The sequence below is a fragment of the Opisthocomus hoazin genome, chromosome 4, assembly GCF_030867145.1.
Source record: "Opisthocomus hoazin isolate bOpiHoa1 chromosome 4, bOpiHoa1.hap1, whole genome shotgun sequence".
Taxonomy (NCBI): domain Eukaryota; kingdom Metazoa; phylum Chordata; class Aves; order Opisthocomiformes; family Opisthocomidae; genus Opisthocomus; species Opisthocomus hoazin.
Genome location: NC_134417.1, coordinates 89337145 through 89362187, shown reverse-complemented (window position 1 = coordinate 89362187; position 25043 = coordinate 89337145). Strand labels below are relative to the sequence as shown.

The 25043-nt window shown below is 47.1% G+C and overlaps 1 protein-coding gene across 1 annotated transcript in view; it reads left to right on the top strand.

Moving 5' to 3' along the window:
• The window catches only part of VILL (villin like), a 37003-nt gene that overhangs the window by 2831 nt on the left and 9129 nt on the right, over positions 1-25043 (top strand). The window contains exons 2-13 of the mRNA XM_009942985.2: positions 9436-9517; positions 11020-11094; positions 13175-13371; positions 15265-15373; positions 15702-15812; positions 17245-17444; positions 17532-17610; positions 19002-19100; positions 21388-21541; positions 22590-22690; positions 23404-23541; positions 24107-24265. Coding sequence (XP_009941287.2) covers positions 9449-9517; positions 11020-11094; positions 13175-13371; positions 15265-15373; positions 15702-15812; positions 17245-17444; positions 17532-17610; positions 19002-19100; positions 21388-21541; positions 22590-22690; positions 23404-23541; positions 24107-24265 — 1491 coding nt within the window. The 5' untranslated portion in view covers positions 9436-9448. The remainder of the gene's footprint in view (positions 1-9435; positions 9518-11019; positions 11095-13174; positions 13372-15264; positions 15374-15701; positions 15813-17244; positions 17445-17531; positions 17611-19001; positions 19101-21387; positions 21542-22589; positions 22691-23403; positions 23542-24106; positions 24266-25043) is intronic.

The following is a 25043-nucleotide window of genomic DNA, read 5'->3' as shown; positions in this document are numbered from 1 at the left end:
AGCAGAAGGCAGTCCCGGATGAATGACTCTTTCTAAAGCTGTTTGTAGGATTTGCAGGGGTGTTTTATTCATTTGGCTTTACGCAGTGGACGTGCCACCCTCTCGAAGCTGGCCTTCATTTCTGCCAAGAGGGGACTGCACACTCTTCTCGCACTTGCAGGCTGTGGTCCTGCGTGGGCTGGGTTCCACTTTTTATGCCAAGCAAGTGCCAGACGCGTGGCCCCGTGGGCTGGGGCTTTGCTCCTTGCTGTGCCATGTTGGAGCAGAGCATTGCTCAGGCAGGCGGGAGCCCCGGAGCTGGGCAGCACAGGGTTTATCTCATAAAATCGTGATGCACCAACACCGTCCATCATACAGCACATGATGCCACAGGGGCAAAGTTACGCCTCCTTATTGCCCCATGTCCCTCTGCCCCTCGTTCCCAGTGATCCACCCCATCTCTATTTGCCCCGTTGTCTCCCTGGACCCCTTTCCTACCCCATCGGAGAATAGCCACCAAAAGCCATCTCAGGAAGGAGTCACAACCACAGGGTCTCCTGGGGGTGGGATAGTGCTCCTCAAGGAGCAACTGCTTAAAGTGAGGACATGCAGGTGTAGACTGAGTGGCACCCACAGAGTCACAGGAGGACCAAGAGTGACCTTGCAGCCCACCTGGGTTGGAAGGGCTGGGTGAAACAGTAATAAACACACCATGTACGTGGTGCTGAGCACAAGCCTAGAGGACAACACTAGTGTGGGTGACTGCTATCAGAAAGGTATGTGTTGCTGGTGTTGCCTTGAGAGAAGATCTTTTGAAGGTATGGCTCTGTTTCAAAGACCTTAAAGCTCATAGAAGGCAACTCATACCTTGGCTCAGCACCCTGTCCCAGTGGAAGCCTGTCTTGGGTTGGTTGGTACCTACTTGCTTGGACACACGTTACGTGTCTTTCAGCAGAGGTGTGTCATCCAACATACGCAAAGGGTGAGCTTTCCTTTGCAGCTTAAAATACAAACCTTCCCCCTGAATAAATCTGTTACAGCCCATCAGGCCAGCGAGGGAAATGCACACTCACCTACGGAGCACCATGCTTAGGTCCAGGTCATTTCATTTGCAATTTGAAGTGTAAACCTGTTTTTTTCCCAGAAGTTCTGGGTTTTGCTTCTCAAGTTTGATGTGATGCTCGCAGGTCTGAACTGGAGCAAAACTGGAATGGTCCCTTCCTTTTGATAGTTAATATTAATCTCGCTGCTTTCCACCAGGAAGCTAATGCTCTGGGAACCGGTTCTGCAGCTGGTCTGAGTGAACCCAGACCAGCACCCCTGCTCCATCACCATCAAACAAAGATCTTGATAGCAAGGGCTTATTCAGCTGCACTCTAAACTGTGCACCAGGGAAAACCTGCTCTTTATCTTGTACGCATACATCTATGCACATATACGCATGCGCTTTCTTACAACAAACATAAAACTGTTACACGCAGTAGCAAAAACCATCACTCTTAGACTTGTTTTCTGAGAAGGAAGGGCCAGGTGGGCACTGGTGCTTGGGTTTAACTGCGGTTTGTTTGTGGTATTGGCTCGGGTCATGCTGACAGCTCTGGGTGGACGAATCCCAGCCTCTAACCCCCTCTCCTAGCCTTCCTCCAGGGTCCTTTAACCCCGCATAGGAAGCAGTGGCCTTTCCTCAGTTTCAGCTGGAAAAATGCCTTCTTGTGAGCATCTGTCTTCATCTTCCAGCTGTCATAGCCTTCCCGTAAGCTTTTGATATGCAGGTGCTTCCCAGGGGTCAGGAAGCTCTTGCACGGGTGACCAAACACACATGCTCTCCTCCCTGATGTCCCAGCTCTGGCTTTACTTACCTTAGGTTAAATCATGCTCCATTAAAATTCTGATGTGGGAGAGGAGCGTAACTTTTTTCCTGGAGGTGGTAAGTAATTAGAAGTTAATTTCTGAGAATGTTTCTAACCCGAACCGCTTCTCTGGAAACCAGGAAGAGAAATTAAAATGGCTTCAGCTTTGTTTTCCTTCTGCGTGCGTCTCCTGCCCTCGCTGTGGCACGAAGCCCTGCCTTCCGACGCGGCGCTGGGCCCGAGCCAGCGGTCTCTCCCTTTCAGCAGGGGAGAAAGAGCTGAAAGAAAGGAGAGATTTGTTCGTAATGAATTGGCAAGCCTGATGGTCGCCTTTCCCTTGGGATGGCTCTGTACCATTACTGACTCCGTAACCTCTCAAAGAGGAGCCGGAGGTGGAATGGATACCTCTGGAGCAGGCAAGTGACAAACTGCATTTTATTATTTGAAAATAATGCACCTGGCACCATCCCAGGGGCAATGCTGCTGCAAGGCGCTTGTACGCAGGCAGCTTTAAGCAGCTTCTTGTGCCACTGTTTTTTCTCACGGCCGGATCCTCAGCGAGAGGTGGGTTTGCACCGAAAGAGTCTGTTGTCGGTGGCTGGGACTGATCTCGGGGGGAAGTTACTGCAGCTCAGACTCTGCTGCTGCTTCTGAAAGCTTTAACGGGGCTGCCTTCCCTCTGCAGAGATGCTACCTACCTGGGAGAGCCTGCTGCGTTCAAAGACATCCCAGGGAAGAAGGACTTCCCGGGAAAACAGTCAGTCAAGAGCTGTGCGGGTGCTCTGACCTTCTCTGTAGGAGAGGAACGCAAGAACTGCCAGCCTCCGCGTTCAGCCAGTTTGCTCTCCCTTTTCCAGCGTCGGTCGCTGCTGAGCACTGGGCTCTGCATCCAGCGTGATGAATGTGGAAACTCCGCCTGCGTGGCTTGGGAGTTGTGGCTGGTGCGAAGGCGCTCGGATTTCATTGTCCGTGCATTGTTCTTACATTGTCGAGAAGTTTGCTGGGACAATACAGCTCTACCGTTCCCAGGAAAAACAGTAATTGTTAAAGTTTTAAAGGGAGGATTCAGAAATAGCAGCAGTTTGGGGAAAAATGTGCTTCCAGAAATCAGTTTCCCGAGGCCATCTGCTTGAAGATCAGACTGCTGGAAAGCTACCAGCAGTGAGATAAACAGAGTGGACAAAGGAGGTCATAAAGAGAGGTGCGGAGAGATGAGCAAAATTTTCTGGATGGAGCAAGGTGCTGAGCTAGAATTTATGGCAGGTGGAAATGAGTCAACTGCGGGGACTAGTCAAAGTCAGAGGAGACAAATTGTGAGTTGCCTGCCCTCCTAAATCAGATGTCCTCTGAGGAATTTGAAGAGACAGATGAGATACAGATTGAGGGCTGTTACAAGTGGGAAGGTGGTTATTTGCCAGTAACCTAGTATTTCCTTGTGTGCTCCTTCCTTTTAAGTAAGGAGCAATGGTAGGTTTGGAGAATTAAGCAAAGCCTGTCTGCATGTGGCTCTCAAGGGGCTGAAAGGTAAAGGCTCACAGCATCAGTGGATTCCTCGAAAAGACTGTGTGTCAACTACTAAGTAAGTCAGAGATGCCAGAACTGGACAGGTGGTGAAGGCACAGGTTATAGCAAGAGACACTAAGCTGAAGGTCTGCTTCTTGGTAATGCCTGGGAAGGTGGTTGGAGATGGAGTAAATTTTCAGGGTTCAGGAGACAGAGAAACTGGGTCCTGGGGAGACTGGTCAGTTTTTGTCAGACAGGTTCGAACTGGTTATTACACATGAAGAACTTTAGAAATTACTTGGCTAGGCGGATCCAGGATCCTTTGAATTTACTGAACAGGGAATTCAAACCTCTCCTGGGATACAGAGCACTTCCAGTTTCAGAGGCCATCAAGAACATAAAGTCATCTCAGTGATTCTCCTCTTCATCCCAGGCCCTTAAGTCTTCACTCACATTAATGCCAAACTGACTGCAGCATCTCGGTCCTCAGCATCCCAGCCTTTGCCCCACGAACAAAGAAGAGAAGACAGCTGCCTGTGATGGCAGGTAGCTGTTTGGATGAGACATGATCTGATGATCCCTGGCAGCCATTCGTGGAGAAAGGGAAAACCCGCCCATCTGAATCCCCAGTGAAGTCCCTTCTTAGCTCCAGAGCCATTGACCCTGAGAAGATGAGCAAGAAGCTTCTTCACAAGCTCGGTTCATCCTGTCCGGTGCCCCATTTCAAGTTTTGATCCATCTCTAGATAAGAGAAGGGTGAAAAAGCCCTTCAAGCCCTTTCATCATCCACCCAGATAGTTTGGTGGCATGGACAGGGGGTATTTTCTGACCTGTGGAGGTGGATGGGTGAAGACCTGAAGCATGAGGATCAATCCATGTTATTGCCTTATTGCCAAACCAATGGGAAGGCGCAGCCTGCAGAAAGTGCAGCACCTGAGTAGGGGGTCACAGTCACAGACCCCCGAGGAGCCGAGCCCAGAGAGCACGCCCCGGCCATTGAGCCATCTCATTTCATAGACATTAAGTAAAGGCAAGCCTGCCAGCTTCCCCAGTAAGCTGTTCCAATATTTAATTGCCCACCATGATCAGAAATAGCATCTTATTTCAAGGCCTGTTTTACATCATTTTAGCTGCCAGGCAACAGCTCTTTCCAGGAAGGCTGAAGTGCTCTCTGTGGTCAGCCAGGCGCATCTGTGCAGATCCCTCTCCTTGGCACGCTGACCACACCGAGCTCCTGAACCTGGACCTCATGGGATCTAGAGGAGGAAGGTGAGCTGAGCTGCACTTTCCCTCTTCTGTCACCCCCAGAAACACATTCCCTGCCTCATCACCATGTCCCAGCGCATCCAACATGGGTAATGTGATTCAGGTTCTCTGATTGCAACTCATCCTGTGCTTGTGCAAGAGGATAGGAGCTGCCACCAACACACACATACGGATACATACGTCGCAGGTGCTCTCACCTATGCAAACTTTGTCTTCCTGCCAAAACATTGGAGGAGGATATTATGTGATTGGAGGTGTGACAACACGAAAGAGAAGATAAGCCCAATCGCTGGACCCCCCTACCTATCATTTCCACCTGAAATAAAAGCCACTTTTTCTCCTCTTGCAACAGGAAAATAAAAGACAACTTATACTGGTTGAGTGCTGTACTTCTGGACAGTCACTCACTAGGGACAGTCACCGTTCAAAGCAACGATCCCGAGCAGTGGTTGATGAACCACACAAAGTAACTCAACGTTGAATTTCGTTCCTCTGGACAAAACAAGAGTTAACTGCTGTCCTCTCTGCAAACAAAAAATGGCACCTACTTGGGCCCAGATGCCCAACTATAATGGAGACAATGAAAGCAATTCAACAGTGCTGGTTTACCTCATCTAATGCCAGTCCAAGTATTCCCAATAATTAGACCTTTCAGCCTGGAAAGGCTGGAGCCACAGCTGCTTCCTATTTTCCCAAAGCTGTACAGAGAATTAGTCATTTCACTGGGGTTTTTTATTACCGTGACTACAGCCGAGTAAGTGTGCCGCCAAAACTCAGACAAGCCAAATCAGGCTTAATTCAGAACGGACTTCGGGAGTTTTAAATGATCCTCTGTCCCCCTTCTGAGTCCTTATTTTCCCTCCCCACCCAAACAGACCGAGTCTGCCTGAAGAAATGTCCTGCTAGGCCTGCTTTCTCAACACCTACCAGGTTGACCAAAATGAAGTAGTTATTACTGGCACTTCCACCTCAACAGTTATTCATTAACCAGTCTTGGGAGTGACCTTGACACTTAATTAGTCATCTAGTCCTTCCTGAAGGCAAAGCTTTTCCCTACATTGTGCTGGATGGAGAGGGTATAGGGATCATATTTAGCAAACAGGAGCGTTGCTGTGCTTTTGGCAGCGCTGAAGGGGAGCGGGTGTAACAGAGACCTATCTGCGCTCACCCACCAGCTTTGTTACCTAGATTGCATTAGGGAAGGCTTTGCTTCTAGCTCTGCAAGCTCCAGGTTGTCCTCACTGTCACATCCAGCCAAGACACCAGCCACCAATGTTTGGTTCCCAGGTCTTCTGCCCTCACCCAAGAGCAGCTTTTGCTCTTTGAAGTTTCATTTATAGCATCTTAAGTGAGGGGGGATGACCCAGCAGAGCAGCTCCAGGCCAGCAGTTGTCTTTGCTATGCAGTGACCATCCCTCAGCCCACGTTCATGGTGTGAACTTGTCTTCTATTTCCATGGTTGCGAAAGTCCCTGGAAATGGTGGAAATAGAGTAGCTGGCCCTGGAAGTGGAAATAGGGTAGTTGCATTTTACTAATGTGGAGGCAAAGAGGGGAGCTACAGCTGCTTTAGTGCCTCTCTTCTCCTTTCAGAGATAAAGCTGTGTCAGTGTGCAAGGAAGAAAATGTCCATCCCCCTAACCAGGTTTTTTTTTCTGGTGGATTCCTCCCACAGAGGCGGTTGACTCATGCTTCTCACCAATTTGCGTTTCACCTAGTGCTGGGCAAAACTGGTTTGATTGAGACAGGAACTCCAGACATCTCTGTTTAAACTCCACAGTGAACCCAAGTCTCTTAACATCCCTTTTTTTTTATTTGTTAAATTAGAAAAATTTCTGCTCTTCCTGGTTTCAGCACAGATGGGAAGTTTTCACTCTATAAATACTGGATTTTGTGTCTGGACAGGAGCTGAATTATGGGATCATCTGATTTAAAACCCACATTAAATCATTAATGAAATGAGCTATCTGATTATATAAGTCATATTCCTATTATTTCTGACTTGGCTGCCAGCCGAAGGAAGCTGGAAAGTCCAAAGAAACAGCCAAACTTGTCCGTGCTTCACACTTGTCCCCCAGCACAATGAGTAAAGAGGAAGGGAGGGACAGCATTTCTGAGAAAAGTGGGGACCATCACTAGTGGGCAGGCTTCAGATGGATAAAGGAGCCCCAGGATCAGAGGAGATCCAAAATCCCTCTTTTGAGTCAAAGAGGTTTGGGTGGGAAATGGTAGAGCATTGCTGGCTTTCAGAGGGCTTTGTCCAACACGGCTGTCTGCGCTCAGAGGAATCTCAAAATCCTCTGGGTTAACTTTTCCAACAGGAGAGGCTGGGATTCTGGGAGAAGCAGGGAGCCAGCTGTGTCTCACAGCTGGCCAGCTGCCGGTTTCCTACACCATTACCAGGCGAGCAAGACGCCTGCTGCCTTCCACGGGGAGCAGTAGAAGTTTTGCTAAAAAACTTCACCCCCCTGAATTCTCCCTCACATGTAAACATCTTTGCTGGCTTTGTTATGCGATTATTCCTGGTCTGATGCTGGAAGGAAAAATCCTAAATATATTAAAAAGACAGATGAGGGAAGGAGGCTTCACTTGGGTCTTTCTTTGATAGGGACCTTTCAAATGCCATATTAAAAGAAAGGAAAGGTCTTTCAGGTAAAGATCTGAGTTGGAATAACTTTTTTGGCTTCGGTTCCTGATAACCCTGGACTTCACAGTAGGTGAGTCAGGACCCCATTCGGAAAACTGTCTAGCTCCTCTGTAGACACTGAAATATCTTCCTGGAACTGGCTTTTAACCTGTGCTGGTCTCAGTTACCTTTCTGGGAATTGAGAGGAAAACTGAGGTTTTTTTTCTCCTTGCTGTATGTCTTCTTGCCTGGAAGCTATCTGGAGGACCTGAGAGGGAGATGAACATTGCTGAAAGCGCTTCTGGTAGGTACATGAGGCCACATGGACTTAGTCTTCCACAGTCCTTCAGATATATCTGTTTTCAGGAAGGAGTGAGCATGTCTGACCACCATGACTGAGTGTTGCCAGACTGTGGGTGCCTGCTCAGTTGACGGAGAGGTGTTGGGGCTGTGCCCAAAACACCCTTGGAGGTACCTTGCATCTCTCTGCTGCCTGTGCAAAGAGCCAGGGTCTGGCAGCTCTGGGCTGTGAGATATCTGGGTGGACCAACGTTCCTGCCTAGAGCAGCAATTTTTGTGCTCTTACTTAGTGTGCAGACTCTTCAGGAGCAGGACCATCCCTTCTTATGACTTTATGGTGCCAAGTGCAGCACAACTCTCCATGCTCTCATAACACAAGAAATAAACACGCCTTCTGGCAGAGGATCATCATTCTTTGTTCTTTTACTCCTTCAGCAGCTTATTCCATGGCTTTGTGCAATAGCTTCTTTTATTTTTCATCTTATCGTGACTCAGTTGTTGTGCCGAGTTGAGGCAGCCGTGGCACCGTTCCTTCTCGTAGGCGGTTTCCTACAGCTGAGCAGAGGAGCACAGGAGATGTCGTGGCCTACAATCAGTGCAGCCTTTTCATCCGGAGACAGAGAAGAAAATGCGGTCAATCAAGCTGTTGTTGTTTTTAACATAGTACAATCGTTCAGTCTGCCACGAGCAAATGCAAATCGGGGGAGCGCGCTGGCGAAGCACATGAACACAAAACACAGTGATCAGTGAGCCGTGTTTTCTCGCAAAGCTGGGCCTTGATTTGTGGGCAGGATTGACTCATACGGGGAAGGCTGATATGGGTCTTGCCCCCGCACAAACACAATCTGTCCCATGGCCGCCGCAGCGGAGGCGAGCTGCTCAGGAGGCACCTGCCATGCCCCACAGGCCAGCCAGCTCTGCTAGGACATAACCCAGCGTATTCATATACATTGGGTTTGGGTTTCATTTGCTCCAGGGGGTTGCCCTGTGAACAGGCTGGGTTCAGAAGTTGCTTCTTGAGCAAAACCTCGGCTATCCAAGCAGTAGGAACAGGGGTGCATAGCTAAGGGTAGTCCTTTTTTCTTTTCACAGCTGGTAGGTATGGTAGGGGATAGATGGGAGACCTTCACCCATCAGAGGGGCAGCTGGAGATACCAGAAACATCTCAAATGTCCCCAAACACCTTTGTGTAGGCAACTGAAGCCTGAAACCTACCTCTTCCCCATACAGGCAGCAGAGCCTAGGGAGCTGCTCAGCTATATGTAAAGTAGTCACCTGGGTCATCAGTTGGATCGCTCACACGCTCTGCTGACTGTGCTGGCTATGTCTCCATTGACCTTTACAGAGCTGAGAGCCTGGTGCCCTGCCCTGACATACCTTGCAGGTGTCTTAATTTAGACCTGAATCTCATCGTGAAGTGGAAGGCCTTCATTACTTAGGCTTCCAGTGCCCCAGGGTACCTGACCTGACCTCTGGTGACTTGTCCAGGATAACAAGGGTCTCCTGGAGGTCCACTGTTGTCTCTGCCACCTCTCATGCCATGGTGGGAACAAAGCAGTACTGATGTCAGGTCCAACACCCCGGCAAATCCTTTTCACCTGTTCAAATAGGGGAAAAATAATCCCACACCAGAACAACTGTATCGTCTCCACTCTTTGCTGGGACGTGATCACATGCTTTTCTTGGCCCCCCATGAGCATGGATAGCCCAGGAATGGGGGTTCATCCCACCTAGCTGTTGATCACTGCAGCTGTGCTGTCTTCATAGTCAGCAGAGAGATAGAGACACTTCAAGGTGTGGATTACCCGTATTAAACCTCCGCTGATGGTAAGAAGAACCCAGTTGACTAGCACACTTACTGTTGTATCCAATTATATAGTTGTTTTGTTTTTTCTTCTTCCTTTCCCTTCTAGCTCAGACTGCAGGATGACAGACGGTGACACGAATCTCCCACCTATCGAGAGAAAGCTGGGACTGCAAATATGGAGCATAGAGGTAGGTGAGACAAGAGGCAATGACGGCATATGTCCTCTGCATGTGTATGTGTTTCAAGAAAGAGATATTCCTGAAGTAATCTCGGTGGGAAAAGAAGGTGTTACAGATAAGATACAGTGGGAAACAGGAGACCCAGCATCTCCCTGTGTAACTTTCAACATGTTATTGCTTTGGTTTCCTGCTCTGTGAATCAAGGATAACAGTGACTGAGGAAACATGAATATGGTGGGACTGAAGCTGTTGCTCCAGAACTGGAGGCTTTCTCACCCTCTTCGGGAACCAGTGCAAGGCTTTTTTAGCACACCAGAAATTAATTCCCTGTTTCACCAAGAAGAGGGGTTATGCATAGGTAACCTTAATATATACTGGCAACCATGGTGGAGAAGGCGCCTGTTTTTGCAGCAAAGGCATCCCATGGAGCCTGTCTGCATTTCATCCTTATCTTTCCCATTCCGATCAATGGGTCACTGCAGGGAGAGATACTGCAGCTCGCAAGGTCACCGTCTGCTTGCAGTGGTCTTTTCTTTTGGTTTGGAACCAGGCTGTGCTCAATCCTGCCCTTTTCTGGCCCAATTCACCAGGAACGTTCCCCTGCAACAAGAAGGGGCTTAGAATGAGGTCCAGAGTCCACTCAGGGGAGCAGTGGGAAGGGGCTACAAGTAGTGGTGGCCCTCTCAGGTCCCAGCTATGTTCCAGGTATCACAGGGTCTTTGCCTTTCCATTTCTCTGCAAGGCACTGTACTAAGCTTCTTTCCAGAGGATCTGTAATTAGAGACTTGTCGGTTCAAAAGGGTCAAGCTGGTATGCTGGGAAACAAGTCAGGCCACCAGAAGAATGTCTGTCTCTAATTCCAGGGAACCACAGAGTCAATTCAAGCCCAGGAGCTGCTTGCATACTGGTGGGTGGCACATCCAGGCACCTGCACTGGGCGGACGTGGATGGTTGATTATGCACTTGTACCAGACAAAGTGTGCAATTAGGGTCTGGAGGGGTGAGGGACACATCAGTGTCCTCAAGTGTGTCTTTTCTCAACACTGCTAGTTGCTATGAATCCCTGGCAAAGTGGTTCATCCCAAAAAAGGTCTGCAAGTTAACCTCGAACTTGTGGGTACTGAGTAAAAACCATGTACCAAAACTTCGCCTAGGATGAGATCTGCTCACTCCGCTGGGAAATTCTCTATAAATGCAAGCTCTGGAGCACTTCAGCTTGACCACGAAGTCTTCTTGCTCCAGGCCTACAGGATTGCAGAGGGCAAGGAGAGTAAAAAATACTTGTCAGTCTGGCCAAGCAGCATTATCATTTGCCCCTTCTCATCTCTTAGTACTTTGGGGATTTTCACCAGAAGTGGCTTTTCCCAGTCTATGAGCACAGCCCTGGTTCTTCCTTCTCCAAACCCTAATGGTCACCTTAGTGTTTCATGCACCCCAGCTGTCCTGTTTCATGCCTACGATCTTGTGGCTCTGCAATGCTAGCAATGACCCAAATACTCATTTTTTTACAGAATATGAAGATGGTTCCTGTACCTGAAAAGGCTTATGGGTCCTTTTTTGAAGGGGACTGTTACATAATTCTGCACGTAAGTAAGGCTAACAAATATTGGTCTCTTTGGTAGGCAACTGGTTCAACCCTTTTTGTTTAGCTCTGACTTGGGTGATAGGCATCCTCACTGGTGAGAACATCACTGTTGGCAAAAGTGATTGTGCATGTGCGTTCACCATCTAATCACGCACCCGAATTTAAAGTGGCTGTTGCAACAGCACTGTATGTTTGTTCAATCAGAAGTCAAGAGGAACCATTAACTTAGTAATTTGTTAAAATTATTTATCTTCTAATCAACTGAGCCGTGTCCAGACATGGCACAATGGCCAGTACATTCCTGGCAAACTAAATCAAGACCCACATTTGCATGATGTATGGGAGTCTTTCAAGGAAGTGAGAGGTGGCCAACTGGAAGGTGTCATTTTCAGCAGATGATGTGGATTATGGAGTTGTGCCACCAACTCTGCATCACGCAAGGAGCAGAGAAGCTCTGCAGCCCTTCTCATGTCCCCATTAGGACACTTCATCCGTCTGACCCAAATTTGGTCCAGACCTACTTGCAACCAGCTGAACTCAGGCTAGCCAGAATCTTGAGGAACTTCTGAGAACCAATTCTAATTTATGGGCTGTGCAAACAGCCTTGTGTCCCCGAATGAACAAAGGACAATGCATTGCACTCAACTCCTAGAACTTCTTCCAAATCTCTTCATCTGCACAGCACAATCCAGGCCCCACTGTACCAGAAAATATCCATACCATGAAAACCAGAAGCATTTCCCACTTCCTGGGTCTGAGAGTCCCTGCTGCAAACATCTCCATCAATCAAGAGACAGCAAAGCCTCCACTATCACACAATAAACAAATGCACACCCACTACAGGTCAAGCTTGGAGAGCAGGCTGGGATCGTGACGCAGAATGAGTCTCCTGCTCTAATTCACCATGCACATGCCTTTATGCTACTTTTCAAATGATGAATCAATTTGGTAGCAGCCACCCAAAGACATGTTTAGAGCAGAACAGGAGTGTCCTTGCAGGGAGCTGACTACAGATATCAGCATAGAGTTTGATGGTCAGAGGCTCAGCTTACGTTGCAATAGCTTTCCCAGGCAGAATAGCCCTTATCAGCCCACTACTCTCCTTTGCCTCTGCAGACGGGAAGGTAAAAATACGTGTCTTTGCATTCTGCATCTTCACTGGAGGCTTTCCAAAGAAAAATTGTCTGCAGGACAATGAGACTTTGATCGTCTTCAACAGCACTGTATTAAATTCAGCGGTTTTACCACAAATCAATTATCTGCACCTAGAGGAACTGAGCTGTATTTTATTGAAGTTCTTCTACTGTGTTTCGCTGTGGTATCACTGCGCAAAGCAAATAAACAGAACCTCATGTCAAATCCAGTTTATAAAATGAGCTTTCATTACTTTTCCCAGGTGTCCACGACAGGGTTTAACACAGTAGGTGCTCAGAAATAACTGGCACAGCTCACAATAAGCACACCTGTTCTCCGATCACTTGCCTCCTCTTTCTAGGCTCTTGTTTTTTTCTCTAATAAGATGAATCACAGCATACACACACAGGCTTAAGCTTCATTTGGAGTTCTGTCTGATTTGCAAGCCAGCAGGAATTCAGAGGCAGTTTGTGTTACTATGTAGTGTGATATGAGAAAGAGAATAGGAAAAAAAGGATAGTATCTGCAGACAAATCAATAGCAGTGTGCATTACATTTTAAAAAGAGACCCATGAGAACAGTCTCCTTTAAGTTTTAATATCAAACTCTTCAAAAGTAGGGCAGGTTGAACGTGTTAATTTTTGTAATTGCACAGGTGCTCAGTTTGCCTTGATAACAGGAGTTGTGAAAGAATATCCAACAGACATATCCTTCTGTTCAATATGGATGCAAATCCCATAAATGCTCTCCTGAATAAGGTCCCTGGCTGCAGGCTGAGCTCCCAGGGAGAATGCTAAAGCTCTGTCCTGTCTCCCCTTGCCCAGGAGAAATGCAGAACTGGGAAAGGGCTCCACGGTCACTTGGTTTTACCTGGTATCCCCAGCCAGTCATATTGTTTGAAACATCTTGACATCTTCATCCTGACTCATCTTTCCCACCTCTCCCAGACCAAAAGAACCTCTCGCGGCTCCGCTGTGGATTTGCATTACTGGATTGGGAATAATTCATCTCAGGATGAGCAAGGTGCCGCGGCTCTGTACGTCACCCAGCTGGACAACGCACTCGGGGGGAGCCCCGTGCAGCACCGGGAAGTGCAGGGACACGAGTCCGAGACCTTCCAAAGCTATTTCCGCAATGGCATTATGTGAGTAGCATAAAATACCCTGCAACGAGGTGGGTCATGGTCCCTGGGGTTCCCTCTGCTTCTTTACATCCCAGAGCCATCAACATTGCAAAAATCTGAAAAACATGGAACAGCACTGAAGTTGGTCAAAATTCAGAAGAAAAATTTCCAATTTTGAAAAAATTAGTTGTAAGCATTGGGACTGGAACCATGTCATTCTGTTCTACTGGTCGTTTTCCCAGATAATTGCAGTAATTGCATCTTAACCTCCCTTTTGTTCACCCCAAGGCCTGCCTTCCTCTCCTCCTCACACTTTAGATTAATATGCCCATTCAGGGTACTTCAGACTAACATCCACTTTGAAAAGAAGTGCTGATATGGCTCACACTGGGACTACTGTTCCTGTAGCAGAATGAAAGTTTGACTCCAAACTTCTGCCATTTAAAGACACCGTTGAATCCAAACCTGTGGTCTTTGCTCACGCTGGGGCCTTTGGAAGGTGACTCCAATAGCCATCCTCTAGGAGGAACTTCACTGGCAATAAACAGCCTCAGTGCCTTTAGACAGCTGGAGAAAACTCAGATGAAAACATATCCTTGGTCAATACCCTATATCCCAGTCTGGCTTTTGATACCTCTGAGTCATGCATCCCTGCAACCTCTCATGGGTTTACTCAGGACTTTTGTGAGGCAGAAAAGTGCTTTTACCCTCATCTTAAAGATGAGTAAGGGACAATGAAGGACTAAAATTCAGACCTTGAAAAACAAGTAGGTTTAGAAGTCTGTTTGGAAACCTATCATCTGCCTCTGAAATCTGTATGAGTTAGACTTCATCTTGGTCTAAACCACATCCTTAAGGTCAATCAGGAAGTCCGAGGCAGAATGAGAAATTATAGCAGGTTCTTTCTACACCTTTGCAGATGGACTAATCACCAGATCATACTTCTGTGGATATGTTCAAATGGGCCAAACAAATTTAAAGTACTGTGAATCACTCATAAGCCTGACCACATTTGCCAGTCTCTTCCAAGCTATGATAAAATACATATATTGCTCATATGGAAAAAACTATAAGATGCTTAGCAATTGTCCCTTTTTTTCCCATAAATGGCAATTACATTTTATCAATTATTACTGTAGTATGAACATTGGATCTTTTTTCTAAAATGATGTAGTATATATGAAAGTGGGTTAGACTTGCCTAAAGTAACAGTATAAAGGCTCTGGGAATTTCTTGGAGAACCGTGTACGTGATGTGATTGTGTCTTCCTTGCAAAGCTGCACAGAAAGGAGGGGATGGCATCATGCAGTGAGGCAACACAGTGCTAACAGCAGCTATTGCAAAGTACGTGTTCAAGGATGGAAGAGCAAAATTGGTAGATTAAAGCTGAGAGAAAGATGGTATCCTGTACCTGTTTACGATAACATTTCGTTCTGCTTCTGGCAGCAGTTTCTGCCTAAGCTACTTTTAATAGAATAACTATTTTGAAGAAAACCAAATTTTAGCAAAAAGTCTGCTTTCTGCAAAATCTGTTTCATTTTTTAATTGAAAGTTATGGAATATTTCGATTCTGAGATGTCACTGCCATGTTTAATGGAATTTTCAGTTTGGTTGTGTTATGTTTCTGTTGCCGTCCCTCACCTGCCTGTTCTTCTACACACCTTCTCCCAGGATGCACAACAGCAACACAACACCCATAACAAGCGGATGGACACAGTGAGGAGTCATGGTCTGACCAGAGACCATGAACAGTAGAGTGAGGCAACACAGCATTTGACATTCCATTTTTAGGACTTTGAGATTATATTGGCTCTAAATTTTTTCTGTGTCACCAAAAGCTTGCGTTTTCTCAGAAGATAGGGGGGAAGGTATTTTATAATCAGCTCTAACTTTTTTTTCTCTGCTACACAACAGCTACAAGAAGGGAGGAGTGGCTTCAGGGTTTAAGCATGTGGAGACCAATATGTACAACATCAAGCGTCTTCTTCATGTCAAGGGGAAGAAGCACGTGTCAGCCACAGAGGTAAGAAGAAGACACCTCTCTCATTATGGATCATTTCTCCTTGCCTCTCCTCCTACACCTACTTTCAACCAGGTGCGCCTGCTAGATAGCTCATCTCTGCTCAAGGACCCCTACTACAAGACAGCTTTCAAGATCTCACTTAGGGGTTTGGTGTTATCATGAGAGAAGCCATCGGGTTCAGTGAAAAGCTGAGTGCTAGAAAAATGAGCATGTCTTTAGAGACCAGTTGCTACATCCCCGTGGGCAAGTTCACAATGGCTGTGACTTGTCTCCTGCCACCCTTGTTGTCCTCTCCAGTTTGCTAAATGCTTGCATTTCCTCATGACAGGTAGCGCTTTCCTGGGACAGTTTCAATAAGGGTGATGTTTTCTTGCTGGACCTCGGGAAAGTGCTGATTCAGTGGAATGGACCCAGCTGCAGCATTGCTGAGAAATCCAGGGTGAGTACAGGCAAAAGTCATTTAGTTTGCTATGCCTGAAAAAAAAAATATAGAGAAACAGCACTCGGTGTTTGCACAGTGAAAATCTCAGTAAAACCAGCAACACAGAGATGAACAGAGAAGATCACGGTAAATCTTCTACTTGCCCATCTGCTGGTATCAGAGGGCCAGGGAAGTATTTTCCTCCAGTTCAGACCTGGCCTCATCTTGTGTTTTGGAGGCAGCTGTGGGCACATCACTGGCTCTGGCTGCAGAAGGGCATCCAGCTCTCTCTGGGAAGGTCCATCTTCATCCCTCTGTGCCCTGTAGTTTGCATGACATCATAGGCCTAAAAAATCAGCAACACCAGTAAGTTTAGCTGCAGTAACTACCTCAGGGGTAGATGAATTTTAATTTTTTGTTACAGCTTCACAGGGAATTCCAGCTTGGTCAGTATGAGACACGCAGGAATACACAACCGAGGTGCTGATAGGTCAGACCCATAGCTCTTAAGGCACTTTGCAAAGGGGTCATTATCCTTATTTTACTGATAGAGGAAACGAGATATAGAGATTTAATAAAGCAAGATATATCAAAGGGTCGTCAGCAAAGTTGGTGGCCAAACTCATAGTCAATCATTACACACATTAAAAAGCAGGTGGGTCTGCTCTTCACGTGGTGTCACCTGATGAGAGGGGGAAGTTTCACAGGGAAGGCGATTTTCCAGGACACAACGGCTAGAGAAGAAGATCCAGCGGAGGATGGAGCAGAGACAAAGAAACCCTCAGGATACCAAGGAAGGGGAGCAGGTAGAGGGATGGCTAGTGTGAGAAACAGGCCATGGTTCATCTCAGCCCTAGCAATCAGGTCATTTCTTAGGTCTAACAAAGAGGGGCACCTTTCAAAGCTATTGTGGTAAGAGTCACAGTAAAAAAAAAAGAATTCAATGGAAAATGGAGATTTCAGCCTAATTAGTTGCTTGGCATTTCATGCTGCTTTTTTCACAGAAAACATCCACGTGTTTTGAATACTTGAAACATTTAAATGTAAAATCTCACCACGGGGCGCCCTGAGTCCTGCAGCTCTGCAGCATCCAGCCTAGTTGTCCTCAGCATGTGTGATTCTCTCTCCTAGACCATCTCAGAAGGTCATTGGTCCTGCTTATGTACTGTCACACATAGGCATAGCCTGCTACAGCTACCGCACGCCTGTGCCCTGTGGGAGCAAGCACCAGTACTGACTATAATAAACAATACTTTCCTGAGAGTTAATTAATAAGCAGATTTTACAGGCACAGCCCCCTTTTTCATAGCTAAATTTGGACGACTCTCGAAGCTTCAGAGAGCTGTGGTAAGCTGGCTTGGACTATTGGTGCTCAGTCATTGCCTTAGGTCTGAGGCTCGCTGAATTTGTTGTCTGCATCAGGACTTACCCGCTGCTGATCCTTGTGCAGGGTCTCGCGCTGGCTCGCAGCATCAGGGACAGCGAAAGAGGCGGCCGCGCTCAAATTGGCATCATTGACAACGAGAAAGACTCCCCGGACCTGATGCAGATCATGAAGATGGTGCTGGGTGAGAGGCACGGGGAGCTCCGAGACACCATCCCGGACACGAAAGCAGATGAGCTGCAGAAAGCAAATGTCCGGCTCTACCAGTAAGTCCGGGGATGGGCTCCAAACCACATCCTTTCTCATGATGAGTGCTGTGAAGCCTGATTCCACTCGCTGACTCTGTCTTTCAGTGTCTACGAAAAGGACAATGACCTGGTGGTGCAGGAGATAGCCACCCGGCCCCTGACGCAGGACCTGCTCCAGCACGAGGTGAGAGAAAGCGATCAGCCCTTACAGCGACAAAAGGACGCTGTGGCTTGCTTTATTTTCAGCTGGGCACCTGTTTCAATGGGATACCCTATTTCCTGAAAATTATCAGCCCTGCCATCCTTCAGGCTTATCAGGTGTCCTCTGAAAACAGGACAGCTTAGCCCTCACCTACAGCCTCAGTGGTCAGAGGTAGGTGGTGCATTGAAGCTGCTCTAACGAGAGATGGCAAATCAGCTCACCCAGCCAAGGATGATATTAGCTTGGCAATCGGAGTCAAGGACTGCCGCAGGCCAGGAATAAATTCCAGATGGAAATAAGGCTGCTTAATACCTGATGTTCAGGTACAGCCCTCCATCTGCAGAATTCAGAGCAAATAAATACCCTGCTCATAAAATCCTGAAGGTGTATTTTCCTTCTGCAGCAAGTGCCTGCTCTAAGTGACCCACTCTGGAAGGAGATTCCTTACAGACTCTCTGTCCACAGGCTTTCAGAAAACAGAGGCTTTCCTAATATCCTTCTGGCTAAAATTGGTCAGAGAATTGCTCATCCTTAATTCTCTGGAGTGCAAACCAGCTTATTCCAAAACAGCGTTGCGCTGTAAGGCTCCAGCTCCCTCATCCACCGTGGTGTCAGCCTTGTTAAATCTCAGTCTCCTTTTACAGGCATATGAAGCTTCTTCTTTTCTTGTCAAAGTTCAGTTTGAAAAAGGAGAAGCCTTTGGTCACACAGTGGGCTGTCAGTTTGGACCACCAGCTCTCTGCAATGGAGTCAGGCTGCTTGGCATCCATCTCACCCCCTTCGAGTTCGGGATCCTGCTACGTTCACAACGATGCAACACTTTTAGCTCCAGATGGGTGTCACAAAATAGCGGTGTAGAGGATGTCTGACTCGGACTAGTCCTGCTCCTTTAGTAGCAGATTTGGCATAAATGAGCACCACCATCAGCAGTGCTGAAGCAGAGCAGGCTGAGGCTCGTATTTCAGCATACACTTCCCCCCCAGCCTTTTCGAGCTGGTGTTTCTGCTGATTTGGGAACATCTCTCATGAGATGGAAATGGCCAGTTTTGAGCAATGCCTAAGGAAAATACATATTTTAACACCTTGCAGTTAAAGTGCATCTGCCTGGGTAGGGTGTGCTCACAAAGCCAGTGTCCCCGTGAACCCCTGTACTGTAGGGTTGGTGGTCGTTGTAGTCCATTCATGAGCCACAGTAAATCCATCCTCTGTTGCTTCTACTAATGGTTGCACCAGGGTTAGAGCTCTGCAAGGCAAGGAAATGAGCTAGATCTACATCCAGTCTAAATCTTCAAGAAGGATCCAACCTGAGCAGGCTACAGATGAGGACCTGCCTGCACAGAGCTTTTTACGTCTGTTTTTCCGTTTCCCCTCAGGACTGCTACATTTTAGACCAAGGTGGTTTTAAGATTTACGTCTGGAGAGGAAAAGCCTCCAGCCTGGAAGAGAAAAAAGCAGCCTTCACTCGAGCTGTGGTGAGTTGTGATGTAGTGCAAACAGTGTTGTGGGAGGTGAACTAAGTGCTAATGTAGATCTGACCACTAATTACAATTAAGTGTAGGTCTTGAGGAGCTGGCCTGTGAAATAACAGAGAGAGTAGTTAAACGTCTAAGGGAGGTGTGATGACGTAAACACAGAATTGTTAGTCACCAAATTGCACTAGAACTAAGACCTGCCACTGAAACTAAGAATAAATTTAGTAAAGAATAGAAAGTATAAAAGAAAATACTTTGTTACACGGTAAATGGTGAACTTTTAGAATTTGTTGATTCAAGAGATGGTGGAAGCAGAGAGTATCAGCAGGGTCGAGAGGGGATTAGACAAATTCGTGGTCAACAGGTGCATAACCAGATGCTAAAGGGTCTCTTATGTCCTCTCTAACATCCGTGACACAGTATTGTGGATTCTGGGGAGAGTGAAGGGATCACACTGAAGACAGCCACCAAGCTCATGTGTGCTCACCAAACAGCATCTCCTAATGCCACTGTCCCAGCCAGCATAGGCCACTGCTTTCACCCTGAAAAGCATCTTTTGTATTCCAAATCAAGAGTAACACCTTGGGCGAGTCAGTGAGGAACTCAATTATTTGGGCTTTCTGGAAAAGGCAGACTTTTCGTATAGGTGCTACAGGCCTCAATCACAAGTCCATTACAGGCAACAACACCAAAGAGTCTGGGCCCAGGTTCTGCATGTGAGTTTGGAGATGATATAGGGCTCTTGCACTGAGCAGAAAGAGCTCTGTTATTAACTGCTATTAATTCAGATTGGCCAACCTGAGGCAAGACCAGGGCTCACGTTAAGGTAGAGCACACCAGCAGAGTGCCGTGGCACCAATGCTGCTCCTTCGGACGAGCTGCCATGCAGTTATGTTCTGGTAAAGCAAGCCTCAACACTTCTTTTCAGAAAAACTTTGCCTCAAGGGAGCCTGAGCAAGTAAGGCTTTTGGTAGTTGTTTTACAAGTTGGCATGTTGAAGTGAAGGCTACAAGAGAACTTTGCTTCTAATTCACCTGTTCACTTAAGTGAAGACCATAAAAGGCCTTATTTTCAGTGAGATCTTACTAGGGGATACTGAACTTCAGTGGCCTCACCTTCAATTAGGTCTTACCTGGAGACAGCCAGCCTCGTTACCCATTGCACCTACTGTCTCAGAGAAGAAAACCTTAGAAAAATGTTCCTTTAACACTTAATCTCACAGTCCTTTATGCTGCTTTCAAAAGCTTAGCTCAGATACTTTTCAGTAGGCAGTCAATCAGCTCTGCAAATTCTGGCCCCGAGCTACTTATGTAAAACAAAAGATATCTTTTTCTTTCAGTGTGGCAGGTGGGAGGGATGGGAAGACCATCTGCTCTGCTATTCCCTGGGGGTAGTTTGTGGCTGCAGTATTTACAGCAGAAGATGAATGCTCAGAAGCCCACAATCAGGCTTCTTCCCTGAACCACGGCTGTCAGCACTGTACCTCCATGTCATCCTGGAGCCTGCTGAGATAAACACAAGAGCACTTCCCAAAACTGAACAACAACTTTGGCATTGTGGCAGAACATTTCTTTCCTCTCATATTGTACCAAGCACCTCTGCTGAAGGAGTCTTTTAACGGAATAGTAGGTCTTTTGCTAAGAAATAATTTGGGTTTACGGCCAAAAAAAAATTAAAAAAAACCCAAGAGATTTGTGAGAGTTTTGTCCCTTCAGAACACACATCGTGCTCTGGGGTACTTAGCCACCCACCATCCTTTCGCTGCCTTGGCATGCATGCTCTCTGTCATGCTACAGGGAGGATAGTCTTCCTGTTCTAAAGCGGGACAAAAAGTTTGGAGAAAAGCAAAGAACTGAACTAGACTTTTGGGTCATGGGCACACTGCATCACTGTTTCCTCCACTCCTAGATCCATCACCAGAAGCCATCTATGGAGCTGTCTGAGACAGAGGAGGAGGCTTTACTTTAGACCCATTGAGTGAGATTTTCTTCAAGGCTAAGGAGCCATGTAGAGATTAAGTTTAGGATGTGATCCAGGTGACAAGCCTCTAGGGATAACGTTCAGTCCCCTAAACACAGAAATAAACATAGATACTACAGGGAGAACTTGTAGACACCTCCGTTTATAAATCTGAAAGCGAGTCTTGGGCTGAATCCTGCCCTTGGTCGTGTCACTGTGTCCAGTGGGGGACATTCACTCTTTGGGCTGATTCAGTTCCACATCCCTCTTCTCACGTCTGTAAAAAGCTTGGTGTGTCCCCACTAATGTTCTTTTTCAACCCCACCAGGGTTTTATCCAAGCCAAAGGCTATCCTTCATCTACCAACATTGAAGTGATCAATGATGGAGCAGAGTCAGCCATGTTTAAACAGCTCTTCCAGAGGTGGACAGAAAAGGATGAAACGCAAGGACTGGGCAAAGTCTACACTACTGGCAAAATTGGTGAGTGTATTTGTCCTGGATTTGGCTTTCCTACCTCTGCTAAGCAACAGCAGAGGGAATATCATTCACATTAACTCTCTGCTGCCTTCAGTATCTTGAAAAACTAGTGCACATTCTTCTCACGCCTTGTATTTTCCACCTTCGTCAATAGATGCAAAGGGTTCTGGAGCATTCAACATTCAGAACTGCTGAGGCTTCTTATACGAACCAAACTGCCATTTATTCCAAATGTTAATGTCAGCAGAAGATCACTCTCGTCTGAAAAACTGTATGAAAAATTTCACACTAGCAAAACTTCTTCATTTTCTATACAAAGGGCTAATGCTGAACCTGATAAGGAAGTGTTGAACAACATTCCACTTTCATTTACACTGGCATCCACCCAAGACCCTCCTGACGTCAATGGAATTATTCTGTATTTACACCGGGTGTAAACCATGCCTCAATTTATCACACTGCTGAAGTGAATATCACAACGCATTAACCCCAGAGAGTAAACGATACCGAAGAGAGAGACCGTGTTGATGAATGATGGAATGGTGACAGAGATGCTGAATGTCTCCATCAATAACAGCTTGAGAGCCACAAAGCTCTTTCCTTTGCAGGTTCTCTCTTTTCTCTCCACCTTTGTTTCTCTCCATGCTGTCCATAAATAGTCTCGCTCTTTATCATGAACTGGAGAAAAGTAGCCATTTTATTTCTGAAAGAGAGATATTAAAAGGAGGGAAATACATACAGATTTGCAAAACATTTACGAATTTTCAGTCAGGAGATAACTAGTATTCTTACCAGCCAGTCATCACTGGAATGTGCTCTATGGCCAGTTGCCAGCCTGTAACAGATCTACACCGGAGTGTGTGAACTCTTGCTTATCCCCAAATCAGCACTGGCTTACTGGTGGCAAGGCTGGCTTCTTGCAACCACAGACCAGTTTTTTTCTTGTGTGTATAACGACTGTGTGTGTGTGTGTGTGTGAGGGTGTTGCAGAGGGTTTGTATGTTATGGTGCACTCACCGGGTTCTTGTTTTCGTTCTGCTGGTGCATGCAGCCAAGGTGGAGCAGGTGAAGTTTGACACCACTCAGCTCCATGCCAGACCGGAGCTAGCTGCTGAGCAGAGAATGGTGGATGATGCCTCTGGGGAGATAGAGGTGAGAGTGCTCCTTTTACTGACAGAGGATGCAATAATCAGCTGGTTTCCACACATCTCTGCCTTTTCACATGCAGCATCTGTACGGAGCTGTGAAGCTCACCTACCCTCCTTCCCTACCCCCTTCACGTGAAGCTCACCTACCCTCCCCAAGGAAGCACAGCTGCAACCAGAACAAAGTGCTTGCAAACTCTTAACTAATGCAGTAGTTACAGTAGCTCAGGGGCATTTCTCCTTCAGCCCATGACCAGTGGAGCAAAGCAGTCATCAAGATGACTCTTCTCCTGCCGTGTGTGGGTCATGAGACTGGTACAGTCGACCCCCTTCTCACACTGTCTTCTTGTTAGGTTCATATCAGTCAAACCTGTGCAGAGCAGAGGCCCCTCTCCCGTTCTTCTGACCTCCCATGGAAGATGGACCTGGCTGAGAGAGGGGCTCTGAGGCTGAGAGGGACCTGGAGGCTGCTCCTCCTTGAGGGCCACCTACTGCTGAAAGTCCATTAATAACACATGTATTGTGACAGTCACTGGAGAGACCTGGGTTTGCCAGCAAGCACTTAGTCAAGCTGGGGGAACATAGGCTGGCATCCAGGAGAGAGGGGAAGGGTTATCTTTCCAACTGAAGAACTGAACTTCAGTGGTCTGCTAGCAAAGGGGCTGTGCTCTGTCTTCATGTTGACTCCACTGCTTCTCACCAAGATGTTTCTTTCACTAGGTGTGGAGGATTGAGGACTTGGAAATGCAGCCGGTGAATCCCAAGACATACGGGCAGTTCTACGGGGGTGATTGCTACCTGGTCCTGTACACCTACCTGAGATCAGGCAGGCCTCACTATGTCCTCTACATGTGGCAGGTAGGTCAAACCGAAGCAGAAGGGACTGTGCTGTGTCTGCTAGAAGCCTAAAACTGAAAGAAGCAATTGCACACAAAAACCCCAACCCAAGCATCCAGAAGAACTCAGCTACCCTTTTCTCATCCGTTGTCCATTGCAAATATCCCAAGCTGTGCTTTGTAGGCAGCGTGGACACTGAGCCCAAGCTGGCATCAGACTGAGAGGCAGCAATGTCAGACAGAAAGAGTGAAGGATTATGTGGCTTACAGTGCTGAGGTCAAACTTTGCAGTCTTTCAGATTGTCCCTTAAAGCCTCAGCTCCTGGAGTCACGTGGATATATGCATATCTCTGCTTTCCTTTTTAAAGCATATTTTCCTCCCCTAGAATGCAGAGAGAAGCTTTGCAAATGGGGTGCTGAAGTTCTCAAAAACAGAACGCAAGCGGAATTTAAATATCTGGAAGTTTTATCTCTGATCTCCTGATGCTATACGCATGGCTTGGGACTGGCAGGATGTTACACTGCGCAGAGCTTTACACCTTTCATCTCAGCACATTGCATGCGGAATCTCTCTCTCTCTTGCCCAGGGTCGCCATGCCTCTGTGGATGAAATCACCGCCTGTGCCCTCAACGCCATCGAGCTGGACAAGAAGCATGGGGACGAGGCCGTGCAGGTGCGCGTGACAATGGGCAAGGAGCCCACACACTTCCTGGCGATCTTCAAGGGCAAGCTGGTCATTTACGAGGTAACGTGGTTTTGTGCGCGCAGGCAACAGAAGATGCAAGCACCAGCGATGGCTTGGCAGTTCCAATGGAAATAGACCAGAAAAATGGGCTGATAATCAGGAAAGGACCCTGCCCGTTCTGCATGGGCTGGCAGATGGAAGTGGTGGAACATTTCTGCTACGTCCCAAGTAGTCTGAATGCCATATGTGTAAACACAGTCCTGCACTGACCCAGACTCAGCTGTCCACCCCTGAGCTCCAGCATTAATATGTAATGTTCTTTCCAGTTCTATTCCAGAATATGTTCAAGCTCTTTTCAGTGGTGCCCAGTGACAGGACAAGGGGCAATGGGCACAAACTGAAGCAGAGGAAGTTCTGTCTGAACATGAGGAAGAACTTCTTCCCTCTGAGGATGACGGAGCACTGAAACAGGCTGCCCAGGGAGGTTGTGGAGTCTCCTTCTCTGGAGATATTCAAGACCCGCCTGGACAAGGTTCTGTGCAGCCTGCTGTAGGTGACCCTGCTTCGGCAGGAGGGTTGGACTAGATGACCCACAGAGGTCCCTTCCAACCCCTACTATTCTGTGATTCTGTGATTCTGTGATATGTTGCAGAATTACAATAAAACAATCGTCCTGTGAATTACAGGTACCACTATCCAGAGAGAGTTGTCCAAAATATCCTACAAACTGTTACATCATTTGACTTGTCCCTGCCTGAATTGTATCACATTAACTACTAACCTGCTTCACTTGCTGATTTGGCTGCTGACATCTGTGGTGGAGACATAGCAAATGGCT